The sequence below is a fragment of the Phlebotomus argentipes genome, unplaced genomic scaffold (genome assembly GCF_947086385.1).
Source record: "Phlebotomus argentipes unplaced genomic scaffold, Phlebotomus argentipes genome assembly scaffold_18, whole genome shotgun sequence".
Lineage (NCBI taxonomy): Eukaryota > Metazoa > Arthropoda > Insecta > Diptera > Psychodidae > Phlebotomus > Phlebotomus argentipes.
In genome coordinates this window covers 991,490-1,005,558 of record NW_026776177.1, presented here as the reverse complement: position 1 = coordinate 1,005,558, position 14,069 = coordinate 991,490, and the positions used below count along the sequence as shown (strand labels likewise).

The following is a 14,069-nucleotide window of genomic DNA, read 5'->3' as shown; positions in this document are numbered from 1 at the left end:
CTCGAACATGGCAGATCACCCTCAGAAGGCAAAGCGCCGAGGCACTTTGTTGCATCGCCACTCGCCCAGTGTCAGGCTTCGAGTGCATGACCTGATTTTTTTTCCTCTAAAATTCAACTCGCACGACGCGATGTAATTTTAAAGAGCCGCAAATGCTCAAGGTCGCCAAAAGGCGGTCACACTAGAGAAAATTTGATTTCATCGCATGAGGCAATCGCCGATATTTCATAAACTTATATGCACCGGCTAAGAACCTCGCGGTTCATCGCTCTTCGCAATTGCAAAAATGTTGCGGAGTTGTGAGCCGAAAGGTGCGCGCGCGCGCGCCAAAGAACTCGGAAGCGCAATACAATGTTGCATAATTGCAAGAGTTACGGAAGCAATTTTCGCTCACTTGCCAACCGCACAAGCCGCCGAGCGTGAAGATGAGCCGAAAAATTGAGTGAATTCACCAGCAAAAACACTGCAAATCTTATCACCGCGTGAAGAGCAAAAGTGTACCAAGGTGATAATACAAGTGTGTGCTTTATTAATAACTTAATCCCAATTATCGGATGAAAAATCCTGGCGGGTCATAAATCCTGTCATGATAATCAAGAAGCTCTTTATTTATCATTCACTAAATATCACTCAAACATGTCCTCTCGAGTGCCAGAGATTTTTGGAGCCTGTCTAATCGATCTTGACCCGATTCCTTCGCCATCAGCGCCTCTTGAAAACACAATAAACATTAAGTGTTTTTGTCCACAAAACCACACCGTAAACTTTGATATTTAAGAAAGCTAATCCAGAAACAACCTGTCCTGATGGCGCAATACAAGAAATTCTGACATGGAGATGAGAGTCGCTGAGCCAGCTGGGAAACGCCTTCGAGACATGGAAACTTTGCCCAGAAACACTTTTACTTAAGAAGAAAAAAAAACTTTAGTCAACTTTCGGACTGGCATAACTGCCGAAATGGGAAAAAAATTAACAAGACACCGCTCGGATCATAACTGCTTACAATTCTCATTATCATAGACTTTGATCGTCACTTGACGCTAATAAGTTTTTATTTAAGAAGCCAAATGACGAATTCTCTTCCTCATTTTGAAAGAAGAAGAAAAAAATCCCCCGAGTTTCGTCAAGGATGATTACTTTTCTGCAAATTTGGCACAGAATTTCGCAAAATTGCTCTTAAAATCCCTAAAATTACCTAATCTCTACATTAGGTAATCTTTTAATTGGTTAATTGATAAATTTCCCCATTTTAATCTGATCACTTTTAATCGGTTCACTGAACTCTTCTCAAGTAATAACATTACAATTTCGTAAATAAAATGTCAAAATTTCCATGTTTTTCTGTTTTAACCTCGATGCATATAAACATGTTTGTTATTTTGACACAATTTTGCGGTTCTTGATCCTAACCGATATTATACGAATCAATTACCATCATTGCACACAAAGAGCATTCTCAACTCTGAATGCCTCTTCTCAATGGAGCTTTAATATTGTAGCAAAAATAGAAAAATTGATATGCCTTCCACTCTAATTGTGAATGTAAATTTGCCTCACGGTCACATTGTCGCTCTATTGATTCTGTGCCTTGTGCAAATATTTTGCTACCAAAACTATTTTCATCATTCAACCAACAACTCAATCACTCATGCCCAATTCCGCATAATCCTCCCCCTGGGCCGCGATGGCTCACATCTCTTCGGCAGAACTGTTTTGATAATTAAAGAGATGTAAATTATCTAAATTTTTCGTATGAATCATCGCTGAAAGAAGAGATTTGAACACAACAAGACAATCACTGAGGCAATCGAAAAACGTATTTTAACAAGAAATATACGCTAATTTGCAGTCGCGCAATCATATTAAACAAAAATGGACACTCATGCATGTTGGAGGAGAAAAACAAATCGCCCTTGATCGGCTTTTATTGACGAACAATTCAATAATATGCGATTTTTTTTATTTCGTGGTACTGATAAAAAGACTAACCAATCGATATGTTTATTTGACCCACATTCCAAGATGAGAGCACTTCAATTTCTTTCCATTGATCAAACCATCCAAGAAAATGACAGAATTACGATGCGTTTCACTGAACCACATTGCCGTATATCATGTTAGATGATTTGCGTGAAGGTAAGCTTTTATCTCGCGCGCGCACATGCTTGAGATAGTTGTAATTTTTACAATCGCATCTCGCGAGTCCCTGATCAAGTGCAACTGTTGTGACACATTTTCGTGACATTCAAATTACAGGTGATCGAGACGGGGACCTTCGGCAATTCGCAATACCTCTTCCCATATATTCCGCACCGCGCCACAAGTTAATTAGATGATCGAGCGCGATCGTTGTCACACGAGAAAAAGATTGTTCCGCAATATTAAGACGATTGTGTGGTGATTTATCGCAATGCTACCCATGTTATCTCCGTGAACTCTTACATATGTACACAGGCACAGTTTTCTTATTTAACACAATTTATTAAGAGATCGGAAAGGCTGGAAAAATATCATTTTATGTACTTCCCTTGTGGCCAATTCTCACAAACATGTGCTCAATCTGTCGCCACACGTGCCCTCTGTTTGCCACTAGAGTCATATATCCATTCGAAAGCAAACGGCAGAAGGAAAATATCCAAACAGCAGAAAACTCACACGGCTCTTTATTTGTTGAGAAACACTACAAATACTCCTTCCTTTTTTACGAAATATATATGCAATAAATTTAATTGAATCACAAATATTCTTGACTTTTACTGTTTGAGTTTCAGTGACTCTTTCAAGCTCACGATCACGGAAGAAATTCATTTGTGACCTCAATTGTGATTTCAGACGCGCACGAAGAAAGCGCCGCCAACCCATTAAATTAATCTTCATTATGGAAATACGGCAAGGAATTCTCCTCGAAACATTCCTTTCCTGTTCCTCTCCAACCCCTCCTTTTCAAGTCCGCGCACACACAGAGCAGAATTTCCGATGGGAAATTTATTCCCTCTCAATTTGAACATGGTCTCTCGCGTGAAAGTCAATTTGGGCCGAAAGCATACACATTTAACAAGGTTTCCAACCAAACAGAACTTTCCTCACATCACGATCACCGAACGCATAAAACCTCCTCCGCATTAATTCATGCAAAATTAAATCGCGACTATATAATTATAAATGCTAATGCAATGCAAGAACACATGTTACACCATGGAAGTTTCTTTGGACGTAAAAAAAGAGTGCCTCTCAACACCTCAACAGTTTTACAGGTGCCTTGTGTGCGTATTCTATATACATCGCACTGTGACTATACGACAAGTGAAACAATTTTTTTCTCGCTCCAGCCATAGCATAAAATTTCAACTGAATGCTGAAAAAACAGCAAAAATTCACCCAAGCATGAAGTAAATTTTATTTGTCCGTTAATGGATTGTACAAAAAAATACTTCATTATACAGTGAGGTGTCCTTTTAAAGGCAGGGCTGTGCGCCGAGAGGCTATGATCGCAATGGACTGCAGCCAGATCAAGTCTGCAGGTGGAATAAGAGGTACAAAGAGGACTTAATGACAAGGGGAAGTACTGCAGAGACATTAATGGTGTACAGCAGAGAGAAAGTACAAGAAGCTTTGGACATTGTACGTGACTTTGCTTATTGAGAGGCAATAAAGTCAAATTTAATAAGTCTACCAAAGTGTCTCAATACGATGAATTGATGTACAATCAATCAACTCATTTTATCAGCTAAAATTACTTAACACTCGAACGACTCGAACGCTCTAGAATAGAGACTAATTACCTGAGCAAATTATGCTTCTTTTTCGGCTACAAATCGAGTCCATTGCTTGTCTTAATTGCTTAATATTTAGACAGAACCACCGTCGAAACAATGCATTTTGTAAGTTACGCAAACAGTGAGTCTCTTTTGATTGATAGGTACAATAAAAATAACCAGTACGGCTCAGCAAGTATTTAATCTTTATAATTGTTCTGTAGTCTGTATAGGATTTATAAATATATTACTTCACATCATTATTTGCAATGCAAATCATGTGAATTTTTTTTTTCAAGAAATTCTTCAAATTCCTTCTCGAACAAAAGAACATGAAGAGAATTGAATTTTATCAAAATTTTCCAGACACTTCTCTCGCCTGACCTAAGAAAGTTTAACTGTGTGTTGCAAAGGGACGCTTTATGGCACTTCTTCTAATCCTCCGCACAAGACATGATCGCGCCAAGCAACACCTGTTTCGCAGGCTGTTTCGGGTGCTGTGAAATAAAGTTGATGAGTCCAAGGAGAGGTGTATATTGATGAAATTGGCGGGAAACTGAACACGAGACAGCAACTGCAGTGATGCGAAGCTGCAAGGCACAAACACATGCTCGCTTGCTCACCTTGCTGGGTCTCACGGGAGGCAAAAAGAGAGTTACCGCCAGAATGTATGACTTTTTGTGTAAAAATATCAACGGAAAACACCTTGTGGCCAACCACCTGACTCATTATAGTTGTATTCAGTTGAGAAAGTGCCTCTCTGGCGGAGACAATGGACTTCTTCGCTACGCTTGTGTCCCGCAAAGTGATTAGAATCGTGGCGAGAAATTGATCAATATATTTTGTGATTAATCGAAAGTCTCCGCGGTCCCACCCACACCATCAGAGCCATTACGCCACGGCATTTGCCTCATGAATATGCTAGTTTCGAGCACCCGAAGGGGTGAGATTATTAATTAGATTCTACCCTTTTTTTTTACCTGTGCACCACTTGCGATGAGCTCCTAAGAACCATCGTAGAACCACAGGAGGATAGGAAAACCTCTTGGCGTATTGACTCAACTTTCCTCTCCACCAGCGCCCAGAAAGGAAAACATTTTCCAGAATATAATTTTTCAACAGCCCGAAAAGACTATATAGCGTGTGCCAGGTACATTATGTAAATACAATCGTGAATACACAGTGAAACATTTTACATATATATGTGTGGCCGAACACCCTCCCTACCCATGTTACACATTTTTCTTTTATTCTCCCGAAACGCACACACGAAAAAATACGGCGAGCATAATTTTTTTTCCTTCACCACTGCCTCACTCTCTTGCATGGGCCTGAAATTTAATTCAAACCATAGGTCTCTCGCTGTTCGTTACACCATCGTCCACTCAGTCGCGCTTGTAATCCGTCAAACTATCACCTTTAGCCACTAGTAAGTCCATCGGTTGCCTCAGTAGTGCTCTGGTGTTTGACCCGACCACCTGAGTGACACCCCCGGCCAAGTCCATTGGCGAGAAACACCCGAGATTAGTGTCTTCCCCACGCACAACACCGACTCCGGCGACATATCGCATCGCAGCGCTAATTCCCCAATTACATCACCGTCAATTAAACAGTTCTGAGCCACCATCCCGGTAATTGGAATCTTTTGTGCCCGCACCGGAGCACTCCGGAAGTGATGAGGTGAGTTATTGTTTGCTTCCCAGCGACTCTGTCGACACCGCAAGAGAGATCCAACACATGAGATTTTTTTCCACACAAACAACCCACATGGAAATTTGAGACAAAAGAGAGAGACATCTCTTGTGAGGCCAGACAAGAGTCAATCTATTTTTGGGATTGGAATACAAAAAGGACAACAGACTGTACACTTCGGAATCGCTGACCTTTGTTGGATGTTAAATTTTCTATTATCCCATGAGAATGAATGACATTTAAATTTTAACCCCAATTGGGGCGTATAATGCACAGGCATTTTCAATTCAGCCCCACAGTTTCATCGAGAGTGTTGTGTTGAGTGATATTGCTGGCAAAAAATCGAGCGGAAAAGTGCATTTTTCAATATTTTCAATAGGATTTGAGAAGAGCAGCGAATTTATGATGAAAAAATTACCAAAAGGGGTTTTCAAGTGTTGATTAATGAGTTGAGTTTTAATGTAATTCAATGGGAAAGTCAGATATAAAAGTGAGGAAACATGGTGACTTTTTATTAATGTGAAATTATTCTAAAATTGAATACGATTAAATTACGTAAAATGTGTTTATGAAATTAAAAATGCCTAAAGAGCGAAATTAGAACCACAAGTAGCCAATTGTATTGAAAAATTGAATGATATTCCTCTATGAGTATGAGGAAATCAATGCAAAGACATTCAGAAACAAAAATCCATTCACTCCTCCTTCAATTCTTTCGTTTATAATATATTAATGCACTCAACCTGTACTTTAGACAACATTCACAAGTGGAATAATTGATTGAAAATTGCATTGCAAGTTACACTCCGCTCCCCAAAGCTTTTACTTTGAGCTTTTATACCCTCATCACGGAAGGTAGGGGTAAATGGGGCAGCTTCAGATTGGGGCAGCTTCAGATTTCTTAATTTTCTCAGAGATTTTTGCATGAATAAATTCCTGGTCTTCACACAATGTTTGTAGTCCTTAAGGACTACAATTGACGAAAATTTGCACAGGATTGCCTTGACTGTTTAGATAAATAAGTGAAAATGAAAATCACTCACAAACTAGAATTTTGCTGCCGATTGATTGCGTGTTTTCTCCATTAAAAAAGCCACAATTCGCGTGAAACCAATCAAAGTTTTGAGATTAAGTAGAGATTCTAAATATGCCCGAACTTTTCCTCCTCACGGCCCTTTCAGTGGTGGTGGAAAACACAAACACCCACGGGGCATTTCGGATCCCACGGACTGACACAGCGCGCTCTGACAGTCTGACGCAACATCACGTCGAATTTTCTTGTGGAAATATTGAAGATTTTTCACAAGTGCCGTTCTGTGCTGCATTGTTCATCACGTTAACGACTTCTTAGTGGAAAAAAAAATACACGCGAAATCACTGATAGGCAAATTTCGAGAGCCATTTCGCGGCGCTCAAGCACACCGCGACAGAAAAATGACGGCAATCTCGCCACTTTACGCCAAGGCCAAAGTCCGAAAATAATAAGCGATGGATAAACAGTTCAGTGTGTAATTAGAAACCAAAGTGATTATTTGTCCGGATCACAATTCCACATGGAATTAAGGAAATATAAGTGAAAATCTGAAGCTGCCCCAGAGCAATCCGAAACATCCCCGTGCGGGGCAGTTTCAGATTAATTACAATATTATTTTCATTCTCCTTTAGAGGAAAAAGGATCAGTTTTAATGCCCAATGAAAGGCATTTTCTGAAGCTCAATAAACAAGAGTTTATTTGAGCGTTGTGATTATTTCAATATATTTAGTCGATTTTTCAAGAAAAAATCCTAAAGTTGGAACAGCATTTTGAATCTGAAGCTGCCCCACTTACCCCTAATTTAAATATTTGTGTACGGGTGAATTCTAAGAATTGCCTCACACGAAAGCCGTCGCGACAGCCGGCCGGTTCTTGGAACTCGGTCGCCGGGGCTGTTTTAAATAGAATTTCCAATATGTGAAGTCACCATTTAATGCACTTCTCACCCCACCCACCCTCGATGCATTTATTTATTTGTGTGGACGGTGTTTTTAATCGAAAATTACACTCCTTCTGGGACTCCGGCGATAGCTTTTGCCGCCCCTTTGGCGCTGGGTTGGGAGGCTTTTTTTCACTCGTCATTGCTGAAATCGTTAAATATGTTTTCTTGTATTCCTCCCCAAAGTGAGCATGTATGTTTTTTTGGGGGAAGTGGGAAAGAGGCGTGGAGTGGGAATTGGTTTTATGTGGTGAAGAAAAAAATACTGGGGAGGGTTTGTGCATGTCTCTGGATCGCCATTTTTGTGACTTGTAGTATAATTTTTTCATATTTTACCTCTTCGTGCTAAGCAATAACCCTCCCTAGCCACCCTCACTATTAAATCGTCACTCATCCTCCCCTCTTGGCGTCATTCCCATTTTTTTTCCACTCTTGCTCGCTACCTTTTTCCCAAACCAACACCCACACACACAGCACGAAGAACGCAAAGGGAAAAAAGGTGGAAAAAGGCTTTAGACGACGAAAGAGAGAAAATATACCCAGAATTGGGTGTCTTTTGTTGGTGTTTTCCGCGTGACATGGGGACTTTTTGTCGCGGCACGGGTGGAAGGACAACAAAATTATGTTGCTATTTCGATTTAACAATCTTCCAGCCCGGAGTCTAATTGTGTTGTACAAGTTTCTAACCCACAAGTCAGCTTCTGTGTGCGTGTGATTCTTCGTCGCGCGAAATGCTAGTGTTGATGGGCATGGAAAAGAGCCGAAAAAGAGAAGATGAGGAATGGGCATAACAGGTGAAAATGCGCACCCACGTCTAGCTATTCTACACGCTGTTATGTGTATTTTTACACTCCTCCGCGTTTTTATTATCACACAAAGACTGTTTTGGCAATTTTTCAGACTGCTCTGCTAAATTCCGCGTAATTTTCCATGAAATTTTTGACACTATTCAAACAAGAAGCCACACATTATTCCCCGTGACTTGCCTTTCTAGCTGCACTATTAAAAGCATTCCTAGATGAAATTATGTACTTTTCCGTGAACAATTCTTAGCCAAGATTTCAGACATCTTATATTGCACTTATTGCTTAGCAATGAATCTTGGCAACTAATGAACTCACATTTTAAAAGGCCTTTCGGTCCTTACGTAACAAATATCGCGCTTCATTTCCATCTTTGGGGTTCTTTTGAAACTTTTGCCAGAACGGGGCTGGAAAAATTGAATTCTATCGCACGGAGCCGCGAGAGGGTGGCTGGCGCCCACCAAACATGGCTCCTCTAGTCACGCTAGCTCTCACACTCCAATCGCGAGTATGTATTTTAGTTAAATAGTTTTTTTCGTCCCTTCTCACTCGCTCCAGTGGAGCCTCGTGAGTCGTTTGGTGGAGTTGTCAAGGATACTCCGTGGCAAAACAGAAGGAGTTACTTTAGCAACACACCGCCAAACAATTCCTTCGGCAGCCGCGGTTCTTTGGTGCGCCCGAGGGCTTCATTTGGCCCTCTCGACTGTGCCAGGAAGCTCCGTGATCCAGAGTTTGCCAAATTGCACCCAAGGGGACAGTTGTGGTTAGAGTCTCTCGTCAAGCCAGTAACTCACAGACAATTCCTCTCTCTCATAATGTTTCTCGTGCGCCTTTCCGGACAGGGTCTTCCAACCCTCGAAATACAGATCGAACGAAAAAAGAGGTGATCCTATCAATAATTCAAGTAGGACAAAATAGTGCTTCAATTCTGGGGTGGTTCCCCGTGTGGGCGTTGTTGGGAAAAAATCAAGCCCGTAAGTAAATTCTAATGTTTATTTTTTCACCTTCCCACACTTTGATAGAATCCACAAAACTTCTTTCTTCACCCTTTGTCCAAAGTCCAGACCCCACAGTTGTAGTGACGATCTTCTGGCGACACTCAGCATAAATTGGAGAACCTTGGCACTGGGAGAATTCACAGTGTTTTTGCAAGAGTATCTGTGGATCCTTTGGTGCCATCGTTAGACAATTTACAGGACATCATCGATCAGCAGAGATTAAGGGGGGAAAAAACACCGCAAAACCCCCGCAAAAGCCCCGTAACTTTCACTGTCGCTCTCCCTTGCTAAAAAATTTCCATGGTGAGGACAAGAATAAGTTATTGATAAAACTTTTCGTGAAAGAGGATTCGTCCAATTGATGCAATCAAGGTTATTTAATGGTGGTAGAGAATTGGAAGAGAACATATAAATTGATGAATGACTTTCTGGTCTGGAGTGAAAAATTAATAGCTCTCTCACTCTCTCACCCTCTCAAGTCACTTCGACGTCTGAGAAAGTGGGTGGGAAATTTATATCCACCGAGTGGGTGGTATAAATCAATGCTAATTCTAATACACCTCCTCTTTTTCTACCTTTGTACATAAAATTTCCCGCCACCGGGGCGTGTTTAGCGTCTCTCCCAGTGGGTGGCGCCCGGGGGCGAGGACCGCGGAAGGGGTGCGAGGGTAGTTTGAAAAGAAAACGAGACGCCTATATGGGAAGGTAGTTAGATTAGCTGCGCTACACGGCTACATGAAATTAGTTTATCGTTCTCAAAAATCACTGTACTCTCCATCACCACAATAATACGTGCCTTTCGTGTTCTGGTGTGCAGAGCTTTAGTTGAGAAATTGCTATATGTGATCCCCCCACACCGCTATATACACTAACCCCTCGCTTTTATTGATTAAATATTTTAGTGCTGATAAATGGCGCCGCAAAACTCAACGTTATTACACGAAAACGTCGCTGCTTCAGCCTCAGACTTGAGTCGCTACAGTCCAATTTTACCCCATGGCCAGCCAAAAGAAAGTCCATTGAGGGGAAAATCAATATGCACCTCAACTACAGCCATTCAGGTAAAAATAGTTTATACACCTTGCCATAGTTATGTATGTCGCAAACGATGGCTTTTGTGTGACCCTCCTGATTTGCATAATGATTGACAATGAGGGTGAAAAATACTTCATCCCCTCCTCGTAACACCACTGCGCCCTAATCTACTGAAATTTTCAAAACTTTCCACTATTATTATTATTATTATAAAACCATTCGAGAGGGTGTCATTCACACCTTTAAGGGGGAGAAAATACGCTTCTGACGTCAAGAGCTGCACAAGATATCACGGGGTTAAGTGTTTTTTTTTGTATTTAGAATGTTTAGAATTATAAATAGACAACAATCATACTTATTTCGATCATTAACCCCTAAAAAGGAAGCATTAAAAGTTATGCATTACATTTTCTCACTCTTTTTCCACAGCCGGAAGCAGATGACGAGATCCCGATTTGGATCTGCGGTGAACCGAGATACATTTCCGGTATCAATGAAGCCACAACGTGTCGCGATCTCATACAAGCCCTGATCGAGGATGAGCTGAAAAACACCCCGAAAGGTATTCACCCCAGCAAGATTTCACACATTATACTGGGTTGGGACTGAAACATGGCGATGCTTTTGCAGATGTCGCAGCGTCGCGTGATGTCAGAGATTACGTGATAACAGAAAAATGGCGCTCTGCGGAACAACCATTATCCGGCGATACGTTGATTTCACCCCTGTGGCTGGCGTGGGGTGAGGCGAGAAATGAGGTGAAATAGTATGAAATTAATTGCACGCTGCATTGCTAATGTGTTGTTTTTCTTTTCTATACCAAAAGGTGAAATTCAGACTGAAAATTGCCCGAAGGACTGAAGAGAAAACATCAAACAAGAGGGAAAAGTACAAGAGACTGAAGAAACTCGTTGGGCGCGTTCTGAATCAAGGAAAAATCATTCAAGAGCACCTCGAGGCTTTCGATGAGCGCAATCCGAGTGGGAAGAAGATTTTGATGGACACTTTTCTCGAAGACACCACAAAGGCACTCGCAGAGAAGAGAGATCGCGATGAGTGTGATGATTTGGACAGTGGAGTGCATTCTGTTGGCTTGAAACTCGAAAATGTTGGCAAATCTTCAACACCTGTTAAGAAATTATCCGACTTTGCCATTCCACCGGAATTCAAGAGAGCTTCCCTACAATTTCACACCATTCGGAAGGAAATCGTGGCCAAAATGTACGACCTGAAGACTTTATTGCATCGAGAAGAGGAGCTCATAGAGCATTTGGAAGTGAAAAACCAGGAATATAAGCGCCAAAATGAAATTTACATTGACACAGACTTGAAATCTGGGAAAAATATTGAGCGTGTGCAGAAAAATCTGCAGAAATGCACTGAAGAAATTGTCAAGAGTGAAGATGAGCTGTTCAGAACGAAGCTGGAGATCCAGGAGACCCACTCAATCATTGAGGATCTCAAGAGCATGATGATCGAGAGTGACATCGTGAGTGGCTTTGGCGAAGATGAGCTGAAGAGATTGTTCATGGAGAGTGAATTTGTTGACAATATCAATGAATTTTGTGATATCAACGATACAATAGTTGTTTGAGAAACAATCATAATAAATTTTTGGCATTTTTTAATACACTTAGAGGGTCTCTTATTGTTAATTTTTGCATTTATGCAGAAATGAAAGCGCTTTGTATTTTCATTCTCGCGGAAAAAAGCATGGCAAGCGACGGTTATTCTATGTTTTGCCATTCGAAACTGGAGAAGCGCGTGCGGCGGCTTCGCGCAAATCCCGCGAGAGGCGCCACGGAAATTGTGCCAAAAACTGTCAAGAGCATTGCGCTGTGTAGTGCTTTCACAGAATTTCTGCATTCCACAGGAATTTCTCACCAATTTTCACTGCAATCCTCCTTTTATCTTTCACCTCCGCATCCACAACACTCCCACTTGGACTGCATTTGGCCGTGAGCCCCAAAATCATCGGATACCCGTGCAATAGGCCGTAGGAAGTTGGAGAGAGTGTGGCACGAGAAATAGGGACACCTCATGTGAGTGGCCGAAGAAGGGGCATCACAAAGAGAAGAGACGATCATGCGATGTTTCTCTCATTGCAGAAGACACAGCAGAATGGCTCGCGGGCACCAGAAGCTGCAGTCACAGGCGAAGGCGCAGGAGAAGCAGGCCAAGCAGAAGAAGCAGCAGGGACACAATGCCAATGAGCAGAAGAAGGCCGCCCAGAAAGCCCTCGTCCACGTCTGCAATGTGTGCAAGGCACAGATGCCGGATCCCAAGACCTACAAACAGCACTTCGAGAACAAACACCCAAAGTCAGAACTCCCGGCCGATCTCAAAGATGTCTAGCACCTCTTGATCCTCCCGTTTTCAATCCCTCCCTTCCACCATCACACGATCAGGACTCTCTCATGTGCACGCATGTAACGCAGATGTTACACACATTTTAGAGGGGAAAAGAAATAGCCATTCACGAGTCGGGTGAAATCTGTCTTTTCATTTTTCCACCATCTCTCCGAGAGTCCTCCTCTCCACAGTTCATCGTCACACACTCTTCAGTCGCATTGCCAATAGTGATATTTCATTTTATATAAATTGCCGTGTATTGTAATAAAAAAGAAAAAAACGTGCTAACAAATCTTAAGCAGCGTCAACTCACTCGCCTCCGGAAACGTGTCCCTCACGAAGATCATGTCGTTATCACAGCCCAGGACGCTCTCCACGTAGCCCATCCAGTAGATGACGATGCCCGCGCCGAAGCGATTGCGGTAGCACGACAGCTGCTCACGCACGTACTTCTCGTGATTGCTGGTGTCGCCGAAGAGCGCCTTGCTCTCGATCCAGTGAATCGGCACGCCTCGATAGAGACAGGGAATAGCCAGCTTGAGATCTGGCGTCTTGTCATAGCCCGTCCGCCTCAAATCGCCCTCATCATTGAACACCAGGCCAGCATCCTTGGCCATTTGCTTCAGCTGCAAGTGAAGAGAGCATGAATTTCCCTCAATTCCACATCGCAACATCACTGATAAGCGATCGTCGTAAAGTAATCAATCACACGCGAGTATTGACTCACTCGAATTTCATGCTCTTCGCCCACGAAGCGCCGAATAAAGTCCGTGAGCGGACCGTCGAAGCTGTCGTTGAACAGGCACTTCCGGACGTTCATCCCGAGAGCCGCATCGGGAATTAAGTACGGATTCTTCACCATGTTGCTCACGTCACTCTTCGTGCGGGAGCCCTTGTACTTCTCCATCAGCAGCAATCTGGCCAGACCCACGGGAGAGAATCTCAAATCCACTGACATCTCCAGCAGCAGAGAATCACTGTGCGGATTCTCCTTGCTCTGCTTCTCAAACTGCTGCAGGAGATGCGCAGACTTTGCCTGGATGACGTAGTAAGTGCCTTTGAGACGAGCCTGCACCTCCCGAGAGAGAATGCTGGCCAGCACTTGAGGAGTGTCGGAGAACTCAGGGAAAGCCTTCTGCAGCTCCTTCTCGCAGTCTATCATCAGACCACGGAAGTTTCTGATGAACTCCACAATATTGTTGTACTTCTCCACACTTAAAACCACCATTTTCGCAAGATTTTCACGAGATTCTCCACCAGAAAAGCCACCCCAACAGTTTGTAAACAATCCCAAAGTCACAGCTGATCGACACTGTAAAAAAAGGATCAGAAAGAGAGGAATATCACAATTTTTGAATTTATTTCCACGGATCAGGAGCAGACAAAGACAAATGAGGGATTTATTAAGAATTCCATCATCTTTTCAATAGTTTAGTCTTGATTTTACGGAAAATATCCCTG

The 14,069-nt window shown here is 42.3% G+C and overlaps 4 protein-coding genes across 7 annotated transcripts in view; 2 read left to right on the top strand and 2 right to left on the bottom strand.

Annotated features, from left to right (window-relative positions):
- LOC132261153 (arf-GAP with coiled-coil, ANK repeat and PH domain-containing protein 2) overlaps window positions 1-14,069 on the bottom strand; it is a 292,140-nt gene that overhangs the window by 211,733 nt on the left and 66,338 nt on the right. The window contains exon 8 of one of the 3 annotated variants that reach the window (XR_009468409.1): window positions 9,675-9,684. The exons of the other annotated variants lie outside the window; for them this stretch is intronic. The gene's annotated coding sequence lies outside the window, so the exon portion shown is untranslated. Of the gene's footprint in view, window positions 1-9,674; window positions 9,685-14,069 lie in introns of those variants that run through there. 3 annotated transcript variants of the gene reach the window in all.
- On the top strand, window positions 5,075-11,888 carry LOC132261160 (ras association domain-containing protein 9). 2 transcript variants are annotated; one of them, XM_059759777.1, is made up of 5 exons: window positions 5,075-5,435; window positions 10,124-10,282; window positions 10,686-10,818; window positions 10,887-11,014; window positions 11,083-11,888. In XM_059759777.1, exons 2-5 carry the CDS (start codon window positions 10,133-10,135, stop codon window positions 11,848-11,850), a joined length of 1,179 nt encoding a protein of 392 aa, XP_059615760.1. In that variant the 5' UTR covers window positions 5,075-5,435; window positions 10,124-10,132; the 3' UTR covers window positions 11,851-11,888. The 2 variants fall into 2 exon arrangements, with proteins under 2 accessions (XP_059615760.1, XP_059615759.1); XM_059759776.1 differs by lacking the exon at window positions 5,075-5,435 and adding an exon at window positions 8,922-9,197.
- LOC132259055 (zinc finger protein 706-like) lies at window positions 12,073-12,872 on the top strand. The gene is made up of 2 exons (XM_059756601.1): window positions 12,073-12,298; window positions 12,365-12,872. The coding sequence occupies exon 2, from the start codon at window positions 12,378-12,380 to the stop codon at window positions 12,609-12,611; it is 234 nt and encodes a 77-aa protein (XP_059612584.1). The 5' UTR covers window positions 12,073-12,298; window positions 12,365-12,377; the 3' UTR covers window positions 12,612-12,872.
- On the bottom strand, window positions 12,888-13,969 carry LOC132259054 (CDAN1-interacting nuclease 1). The gene is made up of 2 exons (XM_059756600.1): window positions 13,336-13,969; window positions 12,888-13,234 (listed from the first exon to the last, which is right to left on the bottom strand). Exons 1-2 carry the CDS (start codon window positions 13,834-13,836, stop codon window positions 12,893-12,895), a joined length of 843 nt encoding a protein of 280 aa, XP_059612583.1. The 5' UTR covers window positions 13,837-13,969; the 3' UTR covers window positions 12,888-12,892.

Excerpts from the sequence above, each read along its gene's own strand:
- LOC132261160 (XM_059759777.1), top strand. The coding sequence starts at position 10,133 with ATGGCGCCGCAAAACTCAACGTTATTACACGAAAACGTCGCTGCTTCA. Across the intron at positions 10,283-10,685 it reads CCTCAACTACAGCCATTCAG|CCGGAAGCAGATGACGAGAT; the intron begins GTAAAAATAGTT and ends CTTTTTCCACAG. Across the intron at positions 10,819-10,886 it reads GCTGAAAAACACCCCGAAAG|ATGTCGCAGCGTCGCGTGAT; the intron begins GTATTCACCCCA and ends ATGCTTTTGCAG.
- LOC132259055 (XM_059756601.1), top strand. The coding sequence starts at position 12,378 with ATGGCTCGCGGGCACCAGAAGCTGCAGTCACAGGCGAAGGCGCAGGAG.
- LOC132259054 (XM_059756600.1), bottom strand. The coding sequence starts at position 13,836 with ATGGTGGTTTTAAGTGTGGAGAAGTACAACAATATTGTGGAGTTCATC. Across the intron at positions 13,235-13,335 it reads GCGAAGAGCATGAAATTCGA|CTGAAGCAAATGGCCAAGGA; the intron begins GTGAGTCAATAC and ends CTTCACTTGCAG.